The sequence below is a fragment of the Talpa occidentalis genome, unplaced genomic scaffold, assembly GCF_014898055.3.
Source record: "Talpa occidentalis isolate TD23 unplaced genomic scaffold, MPIMG_talOcc4v2.1 talOcc4.13, whole genome shotgun sequence".
Lineage (NCBI taxonomy): Eukaryota > Metazoa > Chordata > Mammalia > Eulipotyphla > Talpidae > Talpa > Talpa occidentalis.
In genome coordinates, this window is record NW_023601322.1 from 23,609,396 (window position 1) to 23,629,286 (window position 19,891).

General features: G+C 35.7%; 1 protein-coding gene across 6 annotated transcripts in view; it reads left to right on the forward strand.

Annotated features, from left to right (window-relative positions):
- RIT2 (Ras like without CAAX 2) overlaps positions 1-19,891 on the forward strand; it is a 460,431-nt gene that overhangs the window by 276,068 nt on the left and 164,472 nt on the right. For all 6 annotated transcript variants that reach the window (XM_054694077.1, XM_054694078.1, XM_054694079.1 and 3 more), the window contains one exon: positions 18,605-18,796. In XM_054694077.1, coding sequence (XP_054550052.1) covers positions 18,605-18,796 — 192 coding nt within the window. The remainder of the gene's footprint in view (positions 1-18,604; positions 18,797-19,891) is intronic.

The following is a 19,891-nucleotide window of genomic DNA, read 5'->3' on the forward strand; positions in this document are numbered from 1 at the left end:
GGTGGTTTTGCCAGCTACTGGGAATTTGTGAAAGGTACTTGCACTGTTTTAAAAAATTCATCATCTTTTGCATTACACTGTTCTAATCAACCACTTCATGTTATGCCCATGAGCTGCAAACAATGAAATTTCATCCCTTCTAGAAAATGTACTTGCTCTGAACAGAGTTGTGTTGCTCTTACTCGGGAAAATAAGTAATGGGAGAGGATAGAGGTCGGTAGGAAAAGTAATTTTACGCAAGGAAATGGTTCTCAGTGTCCCTCAAATCATGCCATCTTGACAGTTTCCTATCTCTATTCTATCTGTTGCCAGTCTATTTTCTTTCTTGACAGAAGCTCTTGGCTCCAGTCATGCAAATCTGCTTAAAATGATACATACCACTTGCTCATTTCTCTTCCATAAAGCCTTAGTCTGGATAGCCTTTCGCTACATTCAAGATCAAATGATTCCTTCTCTCACTTAGATGTGGTTTAAAACTTCCCTTCTGCTGAATAATGTCAGTAAACCATATATGTTGTTCATGTCTGAGTGTCAAGTGTGACAGAATAAACACAATTTTCCAAGATATAAAATAGAAATAAATAGGACCCTGGTTTATACAATCAGAAATGGATGTTGCATTTAAAGTCTTAGACTAGTGGGGTTTTGTATGATAAAACAAATGGCATTGTTGTAAGTTAGCAAATTTACCAGTGTGGTACTGTGGGAAGGGCACCAGAATTACCATCAGCTGGAGTTAAAATCAAAATCAAATACATCCATTCACTCACTACATGTATTTGGTGAAAGTAATGACTACTGAGCTCCATTTTCCAAACTTATACACTGGGCTTCCTTGCTACCTTTCAATGCTGATGTATTGAAAGTCCATATAGAGATGTTAAAAAATTTGTATAAAGTATGATTCTCTGTTCCTTTACCAAATGGTAAAGGACCTACTAATTTCAGTGTGCAGGTACCTTATCAGACAGCCCACCATGCAGTAAAGAATTTAGAACAGATTTTTTTTTTTAATGTATGTGGCTATATGAGTGTATGTGTGTGGATAGTCATATAGAATACAAGAGAAAAGTAATACGTATTTGTATATAATGCACATATAAATGTGTGTGGCTTTGAAAATCAACAATCATTTCTACTTTGGAAGTTTGAGGTGTGACCTGTGACATTTATTTTGCTTTTGAATAAAAGATTTATTATTTTGTTCTCAGGAAAATAGGAAGTTAGGGAACCATACTCTATTTTACAGTCCACGTTAATTAGCATTTGACCCTCCTGTCAGCTGAGTAGCTCTCTAGCCAGAACTAAGATGTCCACCCCCCACGGAAGTATGGATAATGCTAGCATGTTTTCCTGAGAGAAGCATGAGCAGTTGCTGACAAGTCATCTTTCCAAGCAGCCCCTTCCTTTCCATTTTTGAGGATTTGCCTGCTTTGGGCGGCTGGTGAGCACTTAGAACACTTGCCTCCTCTCCCTGTAGACCACCACCCTTCCCCAAAGCACTTGGACTTACTACGCCTTCCCAGCCCCTGCATCCTCATCTATATTTCAGCATCCACACCTAGGCAATTGGGAAGTTTTACAACTATTGACCCGCAACATTTGAACTGAAATTTGGGGAATGAACAGGGAATTTGAAGCTCAGGGGCCACCTAGGCAAATGCAGAAGGCATTAAAATGTAGTTTTCCTGACTCATTATCATTCAGGCTCAGTTAAATTAACTTGCACAAGTAATTTAAAACCAGTGTTGGTCTCCTTTTTGCAGAGTAATCTATATGATTTAACCCTCTAAAACCTGCTTTAAGGTAGAAAAGAGAATGGTCAGATTACTGCAATCTCCATGGAGATTTTATGAAATCCTGTCAAGTTCTTCTGGCTCTTGTCATTACATTCAAATTATTTTACTTTAATGAAATTTTAAAAATTGTTTTCAATTTTCTTTAAACTAGCAAAGGTCATAAAGTTTTCTAACATAGTATTGGAAGAAATAATTTTGTTGTTTTGTGTGTGTGTGTGTGTGTGTGTGTAGAACAGGGGTGTAGGCCAGAGGTGCAGCTTGATGTGGGGAAGGTGAGAGGATTCACCAGAGACAGAATGTGGAGCACAGCAGGTGGATTTTACTGAAATACACTGCTAAGGGGAGCAGCAGGCAAGACAGTAGAGGTATGCTGCACCATGTGGGTTAGCTCCCTGGCTAGGTGTCAAATTCAGGCTGTAGCAGTGATAGCATTGAGACTTAACCCCTAGGTTACCAGGGAGACATAGTAATTTTTAAGTAGGCTTGACCTTCCATTTTTTTGTGAATATTAATGCCACTTTAGTAGATTAAAAAAAATAAAGAACAAGCATTTCTAGTCAATATGAAATAAAATAAAATTTGAAACAGGTATTTTCTCTTAGCAATAGTGGATTAAGCTTTAATAAATAATTTGGGGAATAAGTAAACTTCCTTTTGTCAGAAATTATCTGTGACTTTAGGCTTCTTTATAACAGGGTAAGCCTGAAATAGGTAATTGAAAGGGGTAAATCCTAATTGCCAATTCTGCATCCCATTTCTGACCACTTAGGACAAGTAGAGCTTTGCTCTAGTTTGGGTTAAGCAAAGGAAACGGACCTAGTAGGGAAGCAGTGTTACTTGTTAAGATGTATTTAGCCTTACTATGTCCCAGGAACTCTTGGAAATATTTTATGGGAGAAATACTCACAGAACTTTTTTTTTATTCCTGTGTCCTTTACAATAATCTTAAGAGGTACACTTCTGCATGGCATATTTTACAGAGGAAAAAGCAGGGTCCTAGCAAGCTATAAAGATAGTCAAAATTCAATCCCAGGCCCCTCTGACTCCAGAACTACATATTCAATATCCCCCCTGCCCTGACCTCTTGCCAACTGTTATTCTTTCTTCTTTTTTTTTTTTTTTTTTAAGATTTATTTATTTATTTATACAAGCTCTGGGTACAGTCAATAGCGCGGAAGGGTGAGAGAATTCACCAGAGCCAGAGCAGGTAGCAGAACAGGCAGACAGACGGAGGACACTGCTGAGGGGAGCAGCGGGTGGCAGGAGAGGTCTGCGTACCATATGGGACCCTCACCGGTGGCCGGGGATCGAACCAGCGCTGCAGAGGCTGCGGGCAGCTTTGCAGCCGAGCGCTCAACCGCTGTGCCACCGGGGAGGCCCTTGCCAACTGTTATTCTATGATAGATTTCATACTTGCAAATCATATTTGCTTATGTCCTGAAAGACTAAATCATAATATCCCAGTTGTCAGAAGTTTTATTTAATCTAAGCAACTCAGAAGTAGTCCATTATGAGAGTAGATCCTATTTTATCATAGTAGGTTAATGTTTGATTGTTTTTGCCTAAATATAAATATTTTTCATATTTGGAATTCTTCAGTTAATAATGCTAAATTCTGAAATTGGAGCATTTTGCTATTCTCTCTGAAAGTGCCTTTAAGGTGAAACTTGGTCCCCTTATTAATTCTTCCTTCAGCAGTTCTGAAGGATGATGTTTTTAAGGGAGAGAAAGAAGACATTGCAAATTTTGTAAATACCTAGCAATTATGTTACTCTACTGAATCATGGAAATTAGGAAAGTCTTATGCTATATTTATTTTTTTTCTTCCCCATGTAGGACAGAAATCTCACGAAATACATGAACTCGAACTTAGTCACTGTTGCAAATATCTTTGGGACTGGCATTTCTATCATCAGCTTTTCTGCCTATGTTGCTTTCAGTGTCCTTGTTTTTCTTTTCTCTCATTCTTATCCCAATATCATCCCCTCTCAGTCATGCTCAATACAGTATCTCTTCCTCATTTATAACTTTCAAATAGGAATTTCAAACATCTATTGTGTCAAATAGAGCATAATTGCTATATATATATATATATATATATATATATATATATATATATTTGTCTTTTTTAGCGCACATCAATCATATTATCTCTGTTAGGTACCAGATCTTGAAAACTCATATTTGAAGACACCCACTCATTAACATACTCTGTACCTGAGCTTCTCAAATAACCAGCACCAATTCCTTGTCTTCTAAAGTGTGTTACTTATTACCTCTTTTAAATGGTCATAATTACTGTTTCCTTGGTTCATTAATCTGATAATTTTTAATAATTTTTCCCCAATGCATTTTTATATGTTTGCAAATTTATGTAACTCCCTGAAATATTCCATCCATGTCTTATTTACTCTTCGATTCAATCTAGATTGAAATATGTGGAGTAGGAAGCTTTGTGGTTTGGCGATAACTAAATCAGCTTTGCAGATGGATTTTATGTTCTCCAGAGCACATCTCCTACTTAATTTTACTCCATTCATGCCAGTCTACTTGCCATAGTACTGCTAACAGAGACAAGTTCTTTTTTTAATATTTTATATAATTCTTACATCATTTTTCATTTTTGCACAATGTATGCATTTTCATTATGGTTATGTTCCCCATACAATTGCATCTCCCCTTATTTTGACTCTAGTCCTTTCCAGAGACAAGTTCTTACTGTCCTCTTTGTCAGCTTCTCTGAAAAACCTCTGAAGTTCAAGTACCATAAAACATAATTTTAGGTTCACTCTGATAACAGCGTTCTCCCTAGAGGCACTGACAACAGACGTAGTTTCAAGGACTTTGCCAAACAAAATTGGCAAACAAATTATTCAGTAATAAAAAGTTGTAATTAAGGTTTATTACTTTGGTTTTTATGAGGATAGAAAAAGATGGAGGTAGAGCTAGTATTCTCCACTGGCAAACCATTTTGAAATGAAACATAGTGTGAAACATCTTTCCTATATATTTCCACTTTGGTGGTGGTATAGAGGCATTGAGACTTCCATATTCCAGATGAGGAAACAGATTAGCAAAGAAATGAAGAAACTTGTCCTACAAATTCAAAGTCATGTTTATGGGACTCTCAAGTCATAGTCTCTTTATCATAATGCCTATATGCTGACCCACGTGTGGAGTTGGAGAAACAAAACTGCTATATGTTAGAATTTATACTTTTTATTATACTTTTATTAAGTAGTGTTGGTTTACAATACTATATATGACTTATGGGTATGGATTCACATCTCTTCACGTGTATGTAACCACAGCACACCCACCACCCAAATACTCATGATCCTCCATTATAGTCTGTGCCCACCCTCTTTGCTTCCCTCCTCCTACCTTTGTCCTCTAGAAGCCGCCTTTCTACAGTCAGATTTCTAGGGTTTGTTTTGGTTTACTTTTGACTGTTTTATTTCTCTATATTCCATGTATGAGTGAAGTCATCCGGTATTTGACTTTCTCCTTCTGACTTCACTTAATGTAATTTCCAGTTATATCCACATTAAAAATGGCAAAATTTCTTTCAGCTGAGTAGTATCCATTGTGTATATTTACCACTTCTTAATCCACTTATTTGTTGTTGGGTGCTTTTGTTGTTTCTTTGGTTCTATCTTTTGGATATTGTAAATAGTACTGCAATTCACATAGGAGAACATATAATTATAAATATTAAAGTGATGTTCTAAGTGTGAAAGCTCAGGAGAGACAGCAATCAGAAATGAGGCATTAGGAAAAGTGTTGAGAGATTAGAAAAAAAATAAGTCTGCTTTTTTATGTTAAAATTTCTGAGTGGTTACATTTGAATATCCTGGATTAAAAAAGTAAAAAAAAAAAAAAAACCCTCTTATTTCAAATACTTAAATGGAACCTCCTCCACATTGTCCATTGTGACTAGAGATGTGGGTTCTACTTCAGGAATGGAAGGTCATGCGTCCTGACAGCTTCATCAGCTGATAATATAATTTAAAAGCTCTTTTTTCTTAATCATGATATGTCTAATATACATCAGACACTGTGTGATGGTTACATAAGGATGGACACACTAGATAAGTCCCCTGCCATTATGGATCTTTGAGTTGTTCTGGCAACTGTAATGACAAACTCTAATAGTTATGAAAGATCAGTCCTGGGCATCATGGTACTTAAGCAGACATGAAATATCAGTATATGTTGAAGTCTGAAAGACTTGCAGGCAGCAGAAAGCCACAAGCAAGGAAAGAGATCTTTGGTTCTGTCAGTACATTTCCCATCTCATTCATGCCCAGCTGCCCTTGCTCTACTGCATTGTGAATTAGTTTGGAATCATCTCAGCATTTGCTTTGCTCCTCTTCTTGAGGCCCCAGTATCCACACCAGAGTAGCTGCTAAGTAAGTCTTCTACCTTCCTTTAAGGGATCAGAGGGTTTTGAGCAAAGATAAAAAAACTTACTAAGGGGGGAAAGAGGGTGTCACTTTATTTAATTACCCTGATAACTTCCTGTGACTCACTTTTACTTTTTTTTTTTTTAATATGTTGATGACTTGGTATTTGAAGGTTCTCAAGACTCCATTAGGAAGTCTTTATTTTTCACTTTCAACTTTAACCTAGAAACTTAGTATACCATTTTGTTATCAAGTAAAATTTTAGATATTAAAAGTATTTTCAGATTATACCTGTACTTGAAGGGACAGAAGATGAAGAAACTGTCTACTATCGTAAATGGCAAATTACTGGACTTTAGATATTACTACAATAGAGGTGGTTTCAGAAAATGCTTCACAATTTTATATGTTCTGGGCACCAAAGTTCATTTAAAAAATTATAAAGCCTCCATGATATTTAAGCTTATTTATTTTATTGACTTCCATTGTAACTCATAAGAATTATTTACAAGTATTCTTAACAATTCATGAGGCCTATTATCTCAATTGAATCCACTTTGGGGCATTTCACAAACACCATGACAGTAACCAACCTTGATAGTTTTAAAACTCATTTTTTCCTACCTCAATAAAACATGATTAAAAATAAAAGAAAGGCTGTTTTCCCTCATATTTTTCCCCTGGTATCTTATTTTTTGTTTTTTTACTTTAACCTTATGCTATAAGTCTGCCTTTGGAATATTTATAATTAAATATGTTTCAAAGTTATAAATAACTAGATGAAAATTATTCTAAAATTACCAAATTAATACTAATTTTTTTTTTTTGTTATTGAGGAACACACTGAGTCTTAATAGTTTAGTGAAGCACAATTATTTTTTCTAAACATTATTTGGTAACTGTTACTGCAAGAAGTTGAAATAATGGGTAAATAATTTTATGTAGCCTTAACTATTTTTTAAAAGATTTATTTATTTATGCATATGAGTACTGGGTACAGGCCAGAGGTTTGGGGGGGTGAGAGGATTCACTAGAGACAGAGTGGGGAACAGAACAGGCAGATTGGCTGAAATACACTGCTGAGTGGAGCAGGGGGCGAGTCAGGTGAGGTCTGCTGTGCCATGTGGGTCACCTCCCTGGTGGGGGATCAAATTTGTGCTTCAGTTTCTGTGGATAGCTTGATAGTGCTGTGTCTTAACCCCTTGCGCCACCAGGGAAGTCCCCTTTAACTACTTTTTTTTTTTTAAAGAGAAATATTGATGACAAAATTTCTGAATTTGGTTGTACAGACAATTTATTTAAAAGTCACAAGCATTTTAATTTCAACTAAGAAAATGATCCATAAAAGAATATTACATATTCTCACAAAGTCCTACTACAGTGTTAGAGATCTCTAGAACATTCACATTGTCTATAGAAAAAGTTAACAGTTTAATGATCTGAACTGACATTTATCTAAACAGTAGCAATTTGTTTCCATATATGCAAGATATGCTGGCCAATATAAACATTAAAATGTTGATGCTGATTCCTGTTTAAAATCTAGATGACACAACTCTAACTCACTTAATGGAAAAGATTGAATTAACTGTTGATTTTTAGGGGTCATGAATAATGAAAACATATCACACAGACTAATTCTTGATAAGCACTGGGTTTGTTAGGCATTGCTTCCTATAAGAAGAAATAATTGGGCCTCCCCGGTGGCGCAGCGGTTGAGCGCTGGGTTGCGAAGCTGCCGGCGACCTCTGCGGCGCAGCGGTTCGATCCCCAGCTGCTCCCCGGCCACCGGAGGAGGGTCCCACATGGCGTGCAGACCTCTCCTGCCACCCGCTGCTCCCCTCAGCAGTGTACTTCAGTCCTTCTGCCTGCTCTGCTCCCCGCTCTGGCTCTGGTGAATTCTCTCGCCCTCCCGCGCTTCTGACTGTACCCAGTGCATGTATAAACAAAACAAACAAACAAATAAATAAATAAATAAAAACATGCCTCTATAAATAAAAAAAAAAATGTGTTTAAAAAAAAATAAGAAATAATTGACTGTTGCATATGTACAGTTAAGTTCACTGAAGAGGAAGGATGACTTCCCACCCAAAGTTTAAAAAAAAAAGACTGGGGCTTCTGGCCTAGCTGTGTTTTAATTAGCAATGAGAAAGTGATATCATCACTATATTTCTGGGCCCAGATTTTCTCATCTGCAGAATAAGAGTTGCAGCTGTTAATCACTAAATTGCCTATTAAATAGAAAAGTTCAAATATAGAGAATAACATGTAGGAAAGCATGATGGTTAAAGGAGACAAAACTCGTATGATAGAGCCATGAGAGAAATGACCCTATTAGAGCATGTAGTCAGGATTAATTGGAGATAAAGCTGGATATAAAGTATAGTATCAAATTTTATAGGGTCTTAAAACCAGGCAGATAAGTATAGATTTGATGTGGAAGCGAATGGATAGCCATTGGACATTTGAAGGTAGAAGAATTGCATAATGAATGTAGTGCTTAAAGATTAGTGGTACAGGAAATAAATTATGAATTGATGGGGGGAGGGAGGGAATCAGGATTTAGAACATCCACTCAGGAGACTGTAACTAAACAAAGGAAAGGTATATGCAGCAGTTTACATGGTTTAGGACTCTGTAATCTCTGCTGACGGTGGCTAAAAAAAAAAAAAAAAGGAAAAAAGAACTGGACAACAGTTAAAATGCTGTAAAACATATTTTATTCAGTACTATTACAATAGGGAAAATAGATCTCAGTGTAGAATCAGTTTGAGTTTCTAAGTAGCATGGGCAAATGTCAATTACAACCAAGGAGCAAGTTAGTTAGGGATTCATAGATAGAAAATTATTAAGAGGAAACATCAAAGATAAGGGGGGCAGATACTGGATAAACCTACCTAGTAGGATTCTTCCCGAGGTCAGGCAGGAATGACCAGCCATTCTCAGGATGCTGGAGTTTGAGGAACCCACTTCAATCAAGATGATGAGATAGAAATATGGGGTATTCTGATTAAACCACAATAAAATTCTTACTAAAACTAAACAATGAAGAGACAAACACAGAATTCCAAAAGTCAACATGTAGTGGAAAGGTTCAGGGGAATCAAAGTAGAATTTGGTCAAAGAAAGAATTGTTGTAGTTCTGGTATTTATCTTTTCTGCTCATCAGTTTGTTCATTTGTATAGCGAGGAAGTGCTGACTTCTCAGTATTACTCTAAAACTCTAGGGTGATCTGAATACGGGTTAATCTAAATGGTAACAAATAAAATAATTTAGTTTTTACCAAAGTAGGAGGACCAATTCATAATTTTCCCCATTCTATCAATAGAAATATAAATTACTTTGTATGGTAGACTTTTTAGAGCAATTATATATATATATGCCATATATACTTTTTTATAATAGACTATCATGTACTCTAAGTCACTTAACAAATGCAATTTTGTCATGTGGGATTTATTATTCACTATTTTTATTGGTTTCATCCTATCAGCATTGCACTGGGGATGGCTAAAATGCAATGGATGAAATTGTTTGATAACACAGTCATACCGCCTTCTTCCAAGATGCCTTCCTGTAGGTTTTATCAGCAGGAAAACAGCTCCCAGTATGAGTGACCTCCAGGAATAAACTAGGAAGCCAGCTGTGATAAGAAATATCTTTAAGTGGATTTGTACAACCAGAGGTAGTCATGAAACTTTAAGTATTTAAGGAAGTAAAAGTCAAACAGACAGAAAAAACATGCTCTATAAGGAAAGAAATTAGATGCCCCCAAAGACTAAGATTCATCCTTTGTCCCTTAGAATAAGACAAATGATTGAATGACTGAAATGGAGAATGGAACAAGGAACATTGAATTGCTTTTTGGCTGATGCAGATCTAAGTGGGATAAACATTTACCCACAAGTTAATCTAGACTTCACTTTACATGTGTGGGGATCAGCAAATAACTGAAAGCTTTATCTATTAAGTTTAGAGATTTGATTCTCTTTTCCTTGTATCTCCATCTTCCAGCATCCAAATTTCACTCTCCTTTAACTGTATCATCTAGGAAATGGCAACATTACTTGAAGACTTTTAGCCTAACATAAGTGATTAACCAAATGGTAACATAATTATCTATCCGGCTCTGATCTAGGTACCTCCCCTAGTGCTTTGGATAATATAATACTGAATAGTCCTTATCTAGGTACTTTTTTTAAAAAAGATTTATTTTATTTTTATACAAGGACAGGAGTACAGGCCAGAGGTGCAGGAGGGTGAGAGGATTCACCAGCGACAGAGTAGGGGGCAGAAGAGGCAAATGGACTGAAATACACTGCTAAGGGGAGCAGAAGGCGAGACAGGAGAGGTCTGCCATAGCATGTGGATATCTCCCTGGCCGGCCAGGAATCGAACCAGTGCTGCAGAGGCTGAGGACAGCTTCACAGCACTGCGCTCAACCTGCTGCGCCACCAGGCAGGCCCCTTACCTAGGTACTTTACAGCTTAGTGATGGGAATAAGAACAAAGCACATAACTTACAATACAAAGAGAACTCTAAGCGCCAAAACATGGAGCTGTTCAGTACTGAGCAGGTTTTTCAAGAGGAAACACAAGTAGAGGACCATTATCAAAATCTATTTTCATAATATAATCTCAATGAAACTAATCTCCAGATTTCAAAAAAAAAAAGAAAAAGTGGCAAAACAACTCCTGTCCCTCAAAATGGATCCAGTTTAACTTTACATACCAATTTCTGTTCCTATAGTTGGTCTAAAATACTTGTGCCCTGATTGAGGCTCAGCCCCTCTCCCTCCCCATTCAGAACTTATTCTTTCACATAACCCCTATTTCGAGTTACCTATGGACACTTCCTTCTAGGGATCTAGTGCTGGCTTTAACTAGACAAGGAAAATCTGTATGAGCTTGGTCACATAATTTATTATATCTATTGTTTGATTTCTTTTTTTCATACTAAATTGGTCTTAATAATATATACCACGAAGGTAAGTCATGTGCAAAATTCCAATGTAATCCCTAGTACAATTGAACCATCAATAGCATTTTTCCATTTCCTGTTCTCTTATCTCTTATGCCCAAACTATTGGTCATTGAGTCTACTTTCTTGAGAAATTAGAAACCTTTCTTTTTCCAATCCCTTTCTACTGTAACCTTTCAAGGTTTTTTTTTTTTTTTTTTTTTCCTATTTGTTAGCTCAAAATAAAGTCTCAACAGTACTTAGTGTTTATTGGATAATCAAAGTGAGGATTTTAACCCAGGAAGCAGACCTACAGATTAACTCTGTGAGAACTGTCCCAATAAAAACAGGTTTGAATTTAGTTTATTATAGGTTAAGAACAGTGTGACATTGATAACATAATGATTCTTGATAGTGGGGGCTTCTAGTTCTAAGTTATCTGCACCTAAATGCATGCTGATACTGCAGGAAGGCAATTCAGGATTTAATTTTTTTTCTCCTTTCTTGTGATATACTGGAAAGAAACAAAACTGACTGGGTCCCCACTGTAAAATAATTTCTTATTTGAAAAGACTGACTTTACTTTTCAGGCAGCATATTGTGAAGATAGCTTTACTCTCTTGCCTGCTCAACCAGCAGTAGAATACCCAGGACATTTTACAGTATGTTTACATATTGCTTCTCCATGGAAACTCTCTTCAGAATTACTACAAGAAGCCTTAAAGGTGTTTTCTCTGCCTTCAACCTCTTTTTTTTTTTCCTCTATTATCCCCATTATTGTCAGACCAAGCCTACTGAAACAGGATTGTAAGTTACTTTTCTCCTGAGAAAATTCTCTTGAGTTCTTGGTTTACTGTCATGTCAAATGCAAAATCTGGTTGTCAGGGTTTTCAGTACTATGACTTCACTAACAGGAGGATGCTTGTTCACTAGACCTCACTCAGACTACTTTGTGTAGCCTTATTTCCCACCTGAAGCATCCATGGGAGTTGTGCACCATCTGCCTCTCCCTTTTCTTCAAGCCCATATTTCTGCTATCTGAGACACCCATCAGTGTTCAGCTAGTGTCTTTCATGGGGGTTGGGAAGTGTTAGAAGTGCCCTGACATCTGAGACATCTGAGCATAATTGCCACTGCCCTCCTGGAGACCTTCCTCGAAAGCTGCTCTTTAGAATTCTTGTCATATGTGCTCTTGGCTGCTGTTTTGTGGTTATACCATGCCAGTGCAACTGTCTGTATGGGCCTGAAATTTGTTTTGTTGCACAGAGGGGCCCCTAGTTGGTTTAATGTTCTGCTTTTGCTGTCTTAAAATTATCAATTTTGAAGAAAGATCACACATTTTCATTTTGTCCTGGGCTCTGTGAATAATATAGTTAGCCCTGCATTGCAACTTCAGCATTTATTTTGAGTTGTATTAAGGTAAGAGCTTCACTGGAGTCATCTGCCTTCTAGGTAGATTGCTGGTGTCGGTGTCTTCCAGGGTTCAATATCATATTAGAATCAAGACTTCCCAGGTTTTTTTTTCCTTCAGCACTAAAATTAAAGGATTTTAACCAACATCCTCAATCTTAACATGCTGTTTTATTTTCTATGAAACAACCTTTCTGTTATCTTTTTTGGAATCTTATAGTAATATCATCGAGTAAGTTTACAAAAATGTTCTGTAAACCTTACATTGGAAAATATAATCAGATTTACTCTTAGGTAATCTGTCACTCCAAGGCCTATTGACATTGAGGATATTGTCCCTTATCTGAAATCTTATAAAAGAAATTGCTTTCAGCAATATGTGCTCCGGGAGAGATTTGTGTCACCTGACATATTAGTATGTTGTTGTTATTGACCATAAAAGTGAAGTAATTGATCATGTGTCCATTGTAGTTGAGGTTGTCTAGAAGTTGAGTCAAATTACCAGGTCAGACTGTGTTTTCACTTGATCCTAGTGTTGATGTTGTAATTTCCATCCGTTCTTTGCCATATTTTTTTGTTTTATTATGTATTATTTTAAGCCATCTCAAATCTTACATGCCCATCACATAGTAAATACTCAATAAATATTTGATGAATGAGGCCTTATTCCATGATATAATAATGCATTCATAAGTATGAGTGTCAAATATTGAAAAACAGATGATAGATAAATTTATAATGATGGAGATAGTTATATTCTCTTAAAACTCCAATAGTATTCTTATATTTTCCTTTTCCTTTCAGCATGTTATCAGTATTTATAAAAACCTTTTTTTAATTTATATTTTTTTGAACATACTTCTGACATCAGTTTGAAAATGAACTACCACACGTAGAGATTTCCATTTTGCAGATTTTACATTTATTAGGATAACTTTACTTTCATTATTTTTATCATATTTTTATTCTTTTTTTAAAAGATTTATTTATTTATGGATACAAGGGCTGGGGTACAGGCCAGAAGTGTGGGGGGTGAGAGGATTCACCAGAGACAGAGTGGGGAACAGAACAGGCAGATCGACCGAAGTACACTGCTTAGGGGAGCAGCGGGCAAAGTCAGGAGAGGTCTGCTGTGCTATGTGGCTTGCTCCCTGGCCAGCAGGGAGCTGAACTAGTGCTGCAGAGGCTGTGGACAGCTTCATAGGTTGTGTCTTAACCCCTTGTGCCACCAGGAAAGCCCCATATTGTTATTCTTTATTTTAAAATATAAAACACAATCAACAACAGTATCCCTCTCCTGAAAATCTCTAAAAACTGAATTGCAGGCCCCAGATGTTTAACTACCATGCAAATGTGGAATTTAGACTGTAAGTGGTTGTTTGAGGGTGGATTTACATAACCTTTGGAAGTGGGTTGCATGAAAGTTGAGGAGCTTTTCACAAGTAAATATCACATTTCATTTCCTCTACCAAGTCCTCTTTGCTTTCCTCCTGCGAATAGCTTTTGCCCTTCTCTGAACTCTCATGGTTCATTTAGCACTTAATTGCTCTTCATTTGTTATAGCCCGATCTCTTTGTGTCTCTCCAACTCATGCAGGGCCATGCGTTTTTTACACTACTGTTTCAATCCTACCACTTGGCATAGTATTATTTAGGTGTGTGACTCTATATTTCCTTTATTTGTTTTAGTTCTTTTTACTAGAAGGATAAATTTTATGTGGGATGTGGTTATCATGAGTATGGCAACCAGTATAGGTGATGAGATGTATGTGTTGTACCAGGAAAGGCCATTATGTTCTTAGTGCAAGTGTGTTCATGTGACAACACCACTAGTTAAATGCAATGGAGAACTGGTTCAGTCCCAAAGTTTCCAAACACCTGCTCAAAATACTTTGACAAGAAATTGAGATGTGATATTGAATTTTTTTCAAAATTAGGGGAATTGTCACTATTTTAATAGAAGTAAGCATATCAAAGGAAACTGATCCAGCTGCTGTGTTATACCCAGAATAGCTTTCAAGATATTTGGAATGCTTATGTTTGTGTGTTTCGTGCAGTGAGTTTGTTTCATAGATAGTTTGCTGCTCATGGATAGCAAATGGAATCTAGTAATGTTCCTGAATAATTAACTAACAAGTTTCATTTATAGCAGGAAGTAAATGAAGAAGATGTTAACATTCAGGATACACACAGAACATAAAGCACAGGGATCTTTAATTCATGGGTAAATGGAGACGGAAGCAATGTGTTGAACACAGTATTTTTCCTTATAAAGTCATTTTAGTATCATATATTATTAAGTTGATACATAACTGTGGAGCTTCTGCTCTGTCTCCAGTGCATCTTTAACATGCATACACACACATATATATGCTATGAAAGAGCTGGTCAGGATAAGGTTAGCTGAGAGGAAGTATCCTTAACTGTATCTGTTTTATGGTGATATCTTAATTGTGTCTGTTTTATTGGTGTAAAGATGGTCCTATTTGAAAATGAAAAGCCTATTTTTCTAATTAAGCATATTTGAGAAATACTTCTGCATTTCTATTTAGAACAGCTCAAAGAGAATCTCATGCTTGTTTTCTTGGTGGAAGGTTCTATTTTGCTGGATTTGTACCAGAGATAATGGGCTTAATTTGCATTGCATTTTAAAAAAATCCATCAAAGCACTCTTACATCTGTTCCCTCATTTGATCCTTTCTCAGCCCTGTGAGACCTGTAAGTATGTGTCCTAATGCCTCTTAGCCTAAGCTGAAATTGGAGACAATGTGGGGTTAGGTGAATTGTCAGAGGATACATTTGAAATGAATAGTCTGGGAGCCATGTACTGTGCCTCCCAGATTCTGTGTTTTCAGATCATAAAGAGGACTCTTACACACATAATTACACGACCCTAGGTATAGGTGCAAAGTAAAATCAACTAGCAAGCTCTTTAAAAAAAAAAATGCTAGTTTTGGAACTTTGGACTTGGGGACTCCAGATCAGGTGCAAGCCCTAATATGTATATTTTTAATAGAATATATGTGTAACTTGGTCTGGTTAAATAGAACTATTTGATTAACTCATTCATTCATCCCTATTCTCTGATTTTACCTTTATGTATTTTGTCTTCTAACACGTTACTGAATTTTTTCAAATTTGTTTTTTTCTCTAAGGTGTAGAACTGTTGAGATAGTTATTATTTTTTTATGTCTCAGAAAGAACAATCTCCAGTTGAAATTTTAAAATATCCCCCATTCAAAATTGAAAAATATTTATTTCTAACCACAAAATAAAATTCTTATCTAGGAAAAAATTAATAATAAACATATCAATGAATCATAAATAAATGCATGAAAATATTTTACCCTAAATTTTATTAAAAATAAAATAATTTCATAGTGGTATTGGTGGAAAAGGAAGGAAAAATGTCAGTTTTATATGAAGTTAGAAAAAGTGTCAGCAATACAATGTCTTTGGTGCGATTGGCACTATTTCTCAAAAGTAAAGTGTGTGTTCTTTTTTGATCTAGCAGTACTGCTTATCAGGTATACATAAATCTGTGTGAAATGAATGTTAAAGAATATACATTGTGGCATTGTTAGTAAGGAAACAAGGAAATTTAAATGTACTTTTCAAAAATAACTAGTTACATAATTATGCTTATTTATGAAAAGGAATTATGATACAGCCATTGAAAATAATAAACAATATTTACATATGCTTATATGGAATTGTCTGCAAGGTATATTTCTGTTAAATTTTAATTAAAGGTTAAAGTAAAAAATATATATATTTTCCCATTTGAGTTTAAAAGTTGTATAAAGATAGAATGCAAATCTGAACTTGTTTATACATAAACGCTTTATGCAAGGATGAAGAAACTACTAAATGTGATACATTTGGGAAGGACAACTGGGATTTTGAGGTGGAAAGAGAACTAAATGTCACATACTCTTTTCAGATGTTTTGAATGTGTATTACTTTCAGTAAATGCTGGATAAAAATAATCACAAAGCTCAAAATAATTGACAAGTAGAATTAACTATAAGTTGTAAAATAAATCTTTAGGTAGTTTGTATTTTTATTATTGTTCCAATAATAAATGCATAGCTAATGTAACAAATCCATTTCTATTTCATTAAAGATCATTTCTATTTGAAAAATAATGAAAAGTTTGGGAAACATCAGCAATTTCAGGCCATACTCCTCTAGTTGATCCATATCAACTATGAGATCCTGATTGAGACATACGGTTTTTAAATCTAGAGAATGTGAAAACTATGAGGGACCCCAAATATTTTATAATCCAGCCATGTTATAGAGATGAAGAAACAAGTTGGCTGGGATATTTTTCTCCAATGTTAGTACATTTCTCTTACATGGTAAAATTTAGAATTTAGTTATAGTAACACTTGATACTAAATAAACTGATCCAGTGCTAGGCAGAGTACATGAATTCTTGAAATCAACTCTACATTAGCTGGCTATCCCGTCCTTGAGAAAGTCTTTTCTCTCTGAACTCCAGTTCTTTTAACTGTGACACGATTGATTGAAAATAGTGACACAATTGGTTGAAAGCAGTTATATTGTTTTATCTGTTCCATATTGAGGAAAAACTATATAAGAGCTTGCCTCACCAATTCAGTATCTTATTAAATTTCTTACTCTGGTTTTGTTAGGTATCTCACTTTTCCAAAAAACCTGAATCTGTATAAATGCTGCCCTCCTTCAAAAATCAATGTTTAAATTGGATTTTCATTTGTTAGGTAATTGCTCTGAACAGGGTATTTTAGTCGTTCTGAATAAAGTAATTCATAGAGTAGTTGTAAATCCTGGGCGAATAATTCACATCTTCTTTAAAGTTATCTATTATAGTTCAAGCTCATATGAATCTTCTTTCTTTGAGTACTTACCATATAAATTGCCCAAATCAGTGTTTCAGCATTGCTTGTTCCATAGCCAGAGTCTGAGTTTCATGTAACCCATTGCATCTTTCTAAATAACATTTGTAATTTTAACAATGGATTCAGAACAATAGTGGATAAACAGATATTTCAGACTGAGCAAATATTTAATTTTAATTACCACAGAAGTGTAGCTCAGATTGGGATATAACATGAAAAGTTATAACAATGGTATCTCCCAGGTTGGCAAATTGTATATTGTAGAAGGTATTATTATCTTTCAAAGCTGAGAGGAAAGAAAATGAAGAGTCAACAAAATGTAGAAAAGACCCAAGACTCAGCAACCAAGATCCTTCTGTGTATGTCCCTCAGTGAGACAAATCTAAGAGACAACAATATCACTAGGTCTAGGATCAGTCATGTTGCTTCCTACCTTCATTCACAAGGTAGACAGAGTTAAACTCTAGTTTGCGTCTACGTTTTTGAGATCGATTCTTTAGGTTTTAACGTTAGGAGTATACAAATTTATATTTTCATTTGGTAAAAAATTAGGTTATTAAGTAGACAACCATTGAAAGTATATACAGTATGGGGGTCAGGGCACTGACTCCAAATGTAGTTAAAATTCCAACTGCAACTGCCCAAGTATTGGTTTCAGGATCTGGCTTGAAACCCAAATCCACGGATGTTCAAGTCTTTCTTAGTTGGTGTGTGGTAGTATTGAGTTCTACGTCAACAAATTCAACTAATAATAGATTTGGGTTGAATCTCTGAATACAGAACTTGCAAGATAGGAAAAAATAGCCACAAATAAATGAACTCATAATTCAAACTCATGTTATTCAAGAATCAAAGGTAATCAACACATAATTCCTAAAAATTCATGAGTAAATCTGCTTAATATATGTTCCCAATACATCTTAAATCTTTAATGAGTAAAACTCAATGCTGAAAAATTAAAAATTTGGTACTATTAGGTTTTATATAGTTTTTCTATATGTAAAGTTCATAAACATGCTTCTAGTAATTTCTATCCAAACTACTTAGTCTCATTATTTGTCTACTTTTACCTTTTTTTTTTTTAATATTACATGTTGGCTTCTCTATTTTAAATTCTATAAAAATTTTGCTCTTTTTTTTGCAGGCAGAATTCACAGCCATGCGGGAGCAGTACATGAGAGGTGGGGAAGGTTTCATTATCTGCTACTCTGTCACTGACCGCCAATCATTCCAAGAGGCCGCCAAGTTCAAAGAGCTCATTTTTCAGGTCCGCCACACCTATGAAATTCCCCTGGTGCTGGTGGGTAACAAAATTGACCTGGAACAGTTCCGCCAGGTAAGTGCCAGTTTTATGTGTTCTGTCTTTTTCCTCTGAGGATAAATAGTACCAAGTATGGTTGCTTTTCCAAGTACATACTGAGAATTATAGAAATAAATGATGCATGTGACTTTTCTAAAATGTAACAAAAATAACTCTGTGGCCCTGTAGTAGATTATTAGCTGTTACGATAGATCCCACATGCTATTCTGTAGTATCCTTACTACCCTTCAAGGAGGAGGTAGACTCTTTCCCCCATCTTCTTGAATCTCCACTGGCCCTATCCTTTATTTGGAGCAGTATTATACAGTAAAATTAATGCTTATAAATTCTGATGTTGAGCCTTAAAAATTCTGCATGTTCTGTCTTGGCCTTTTGAAATGTTTGCTCTTGAGGTCTAGCCACTATGTCAAAACTCTAAGTGAAATGTAGGGGGAGCTTTGTGTTCAAATCTCACAACTGTCCCTGTCAAGACACTGTCTATATGAACAAAGTCATTTTGCATTCTAGCACCAAACAAGATATATAACATGATAAGATAGCCTAGCCAACCCACACAGGACAGACAGTTGAGTCTTGTCTATATTTCTGACCCAAAGAATCATGGGCAAACATGTTTTGGAGCAAGTTTTTTAAGCAGCAATAGATAATCAAAGCAGGACCTACCTGCTTTCCAGAATCAGAACAAGCCATTACTTCTCAAGTTGAATAAGAAATGACTCCTATATACCATCAGTCTGCTTCAACCTGTTCCTGTTATCATTTTGATCCTCATTCTCATAACATCTCAAAAAAAATAATGGATAGAGGCAGACCATGTTTATTATAGAGGATGATTCATGACCAGATTTCATGTAGTTTGTTATAGTTTATGCACATTTTAGTTAAAGGTTATCAGGACCTAAAGAGCAAAAAGTGGTGGTCTCCTCTCATACCTCTGTGGGTTAATGAAATCCTTTTGAGAAAACCGTAAAACAAAAACCTGAATCAAAACAAAACAAAAACCTGAATCAGGAACCAGCAAGTAGACTCTTTTTGTCCATTGCTGAAAAGTTGCATGCAAATAAAAGTTTTGTAAATCAAATTCTCTAAATCAAGTGGCTTATTGCAATT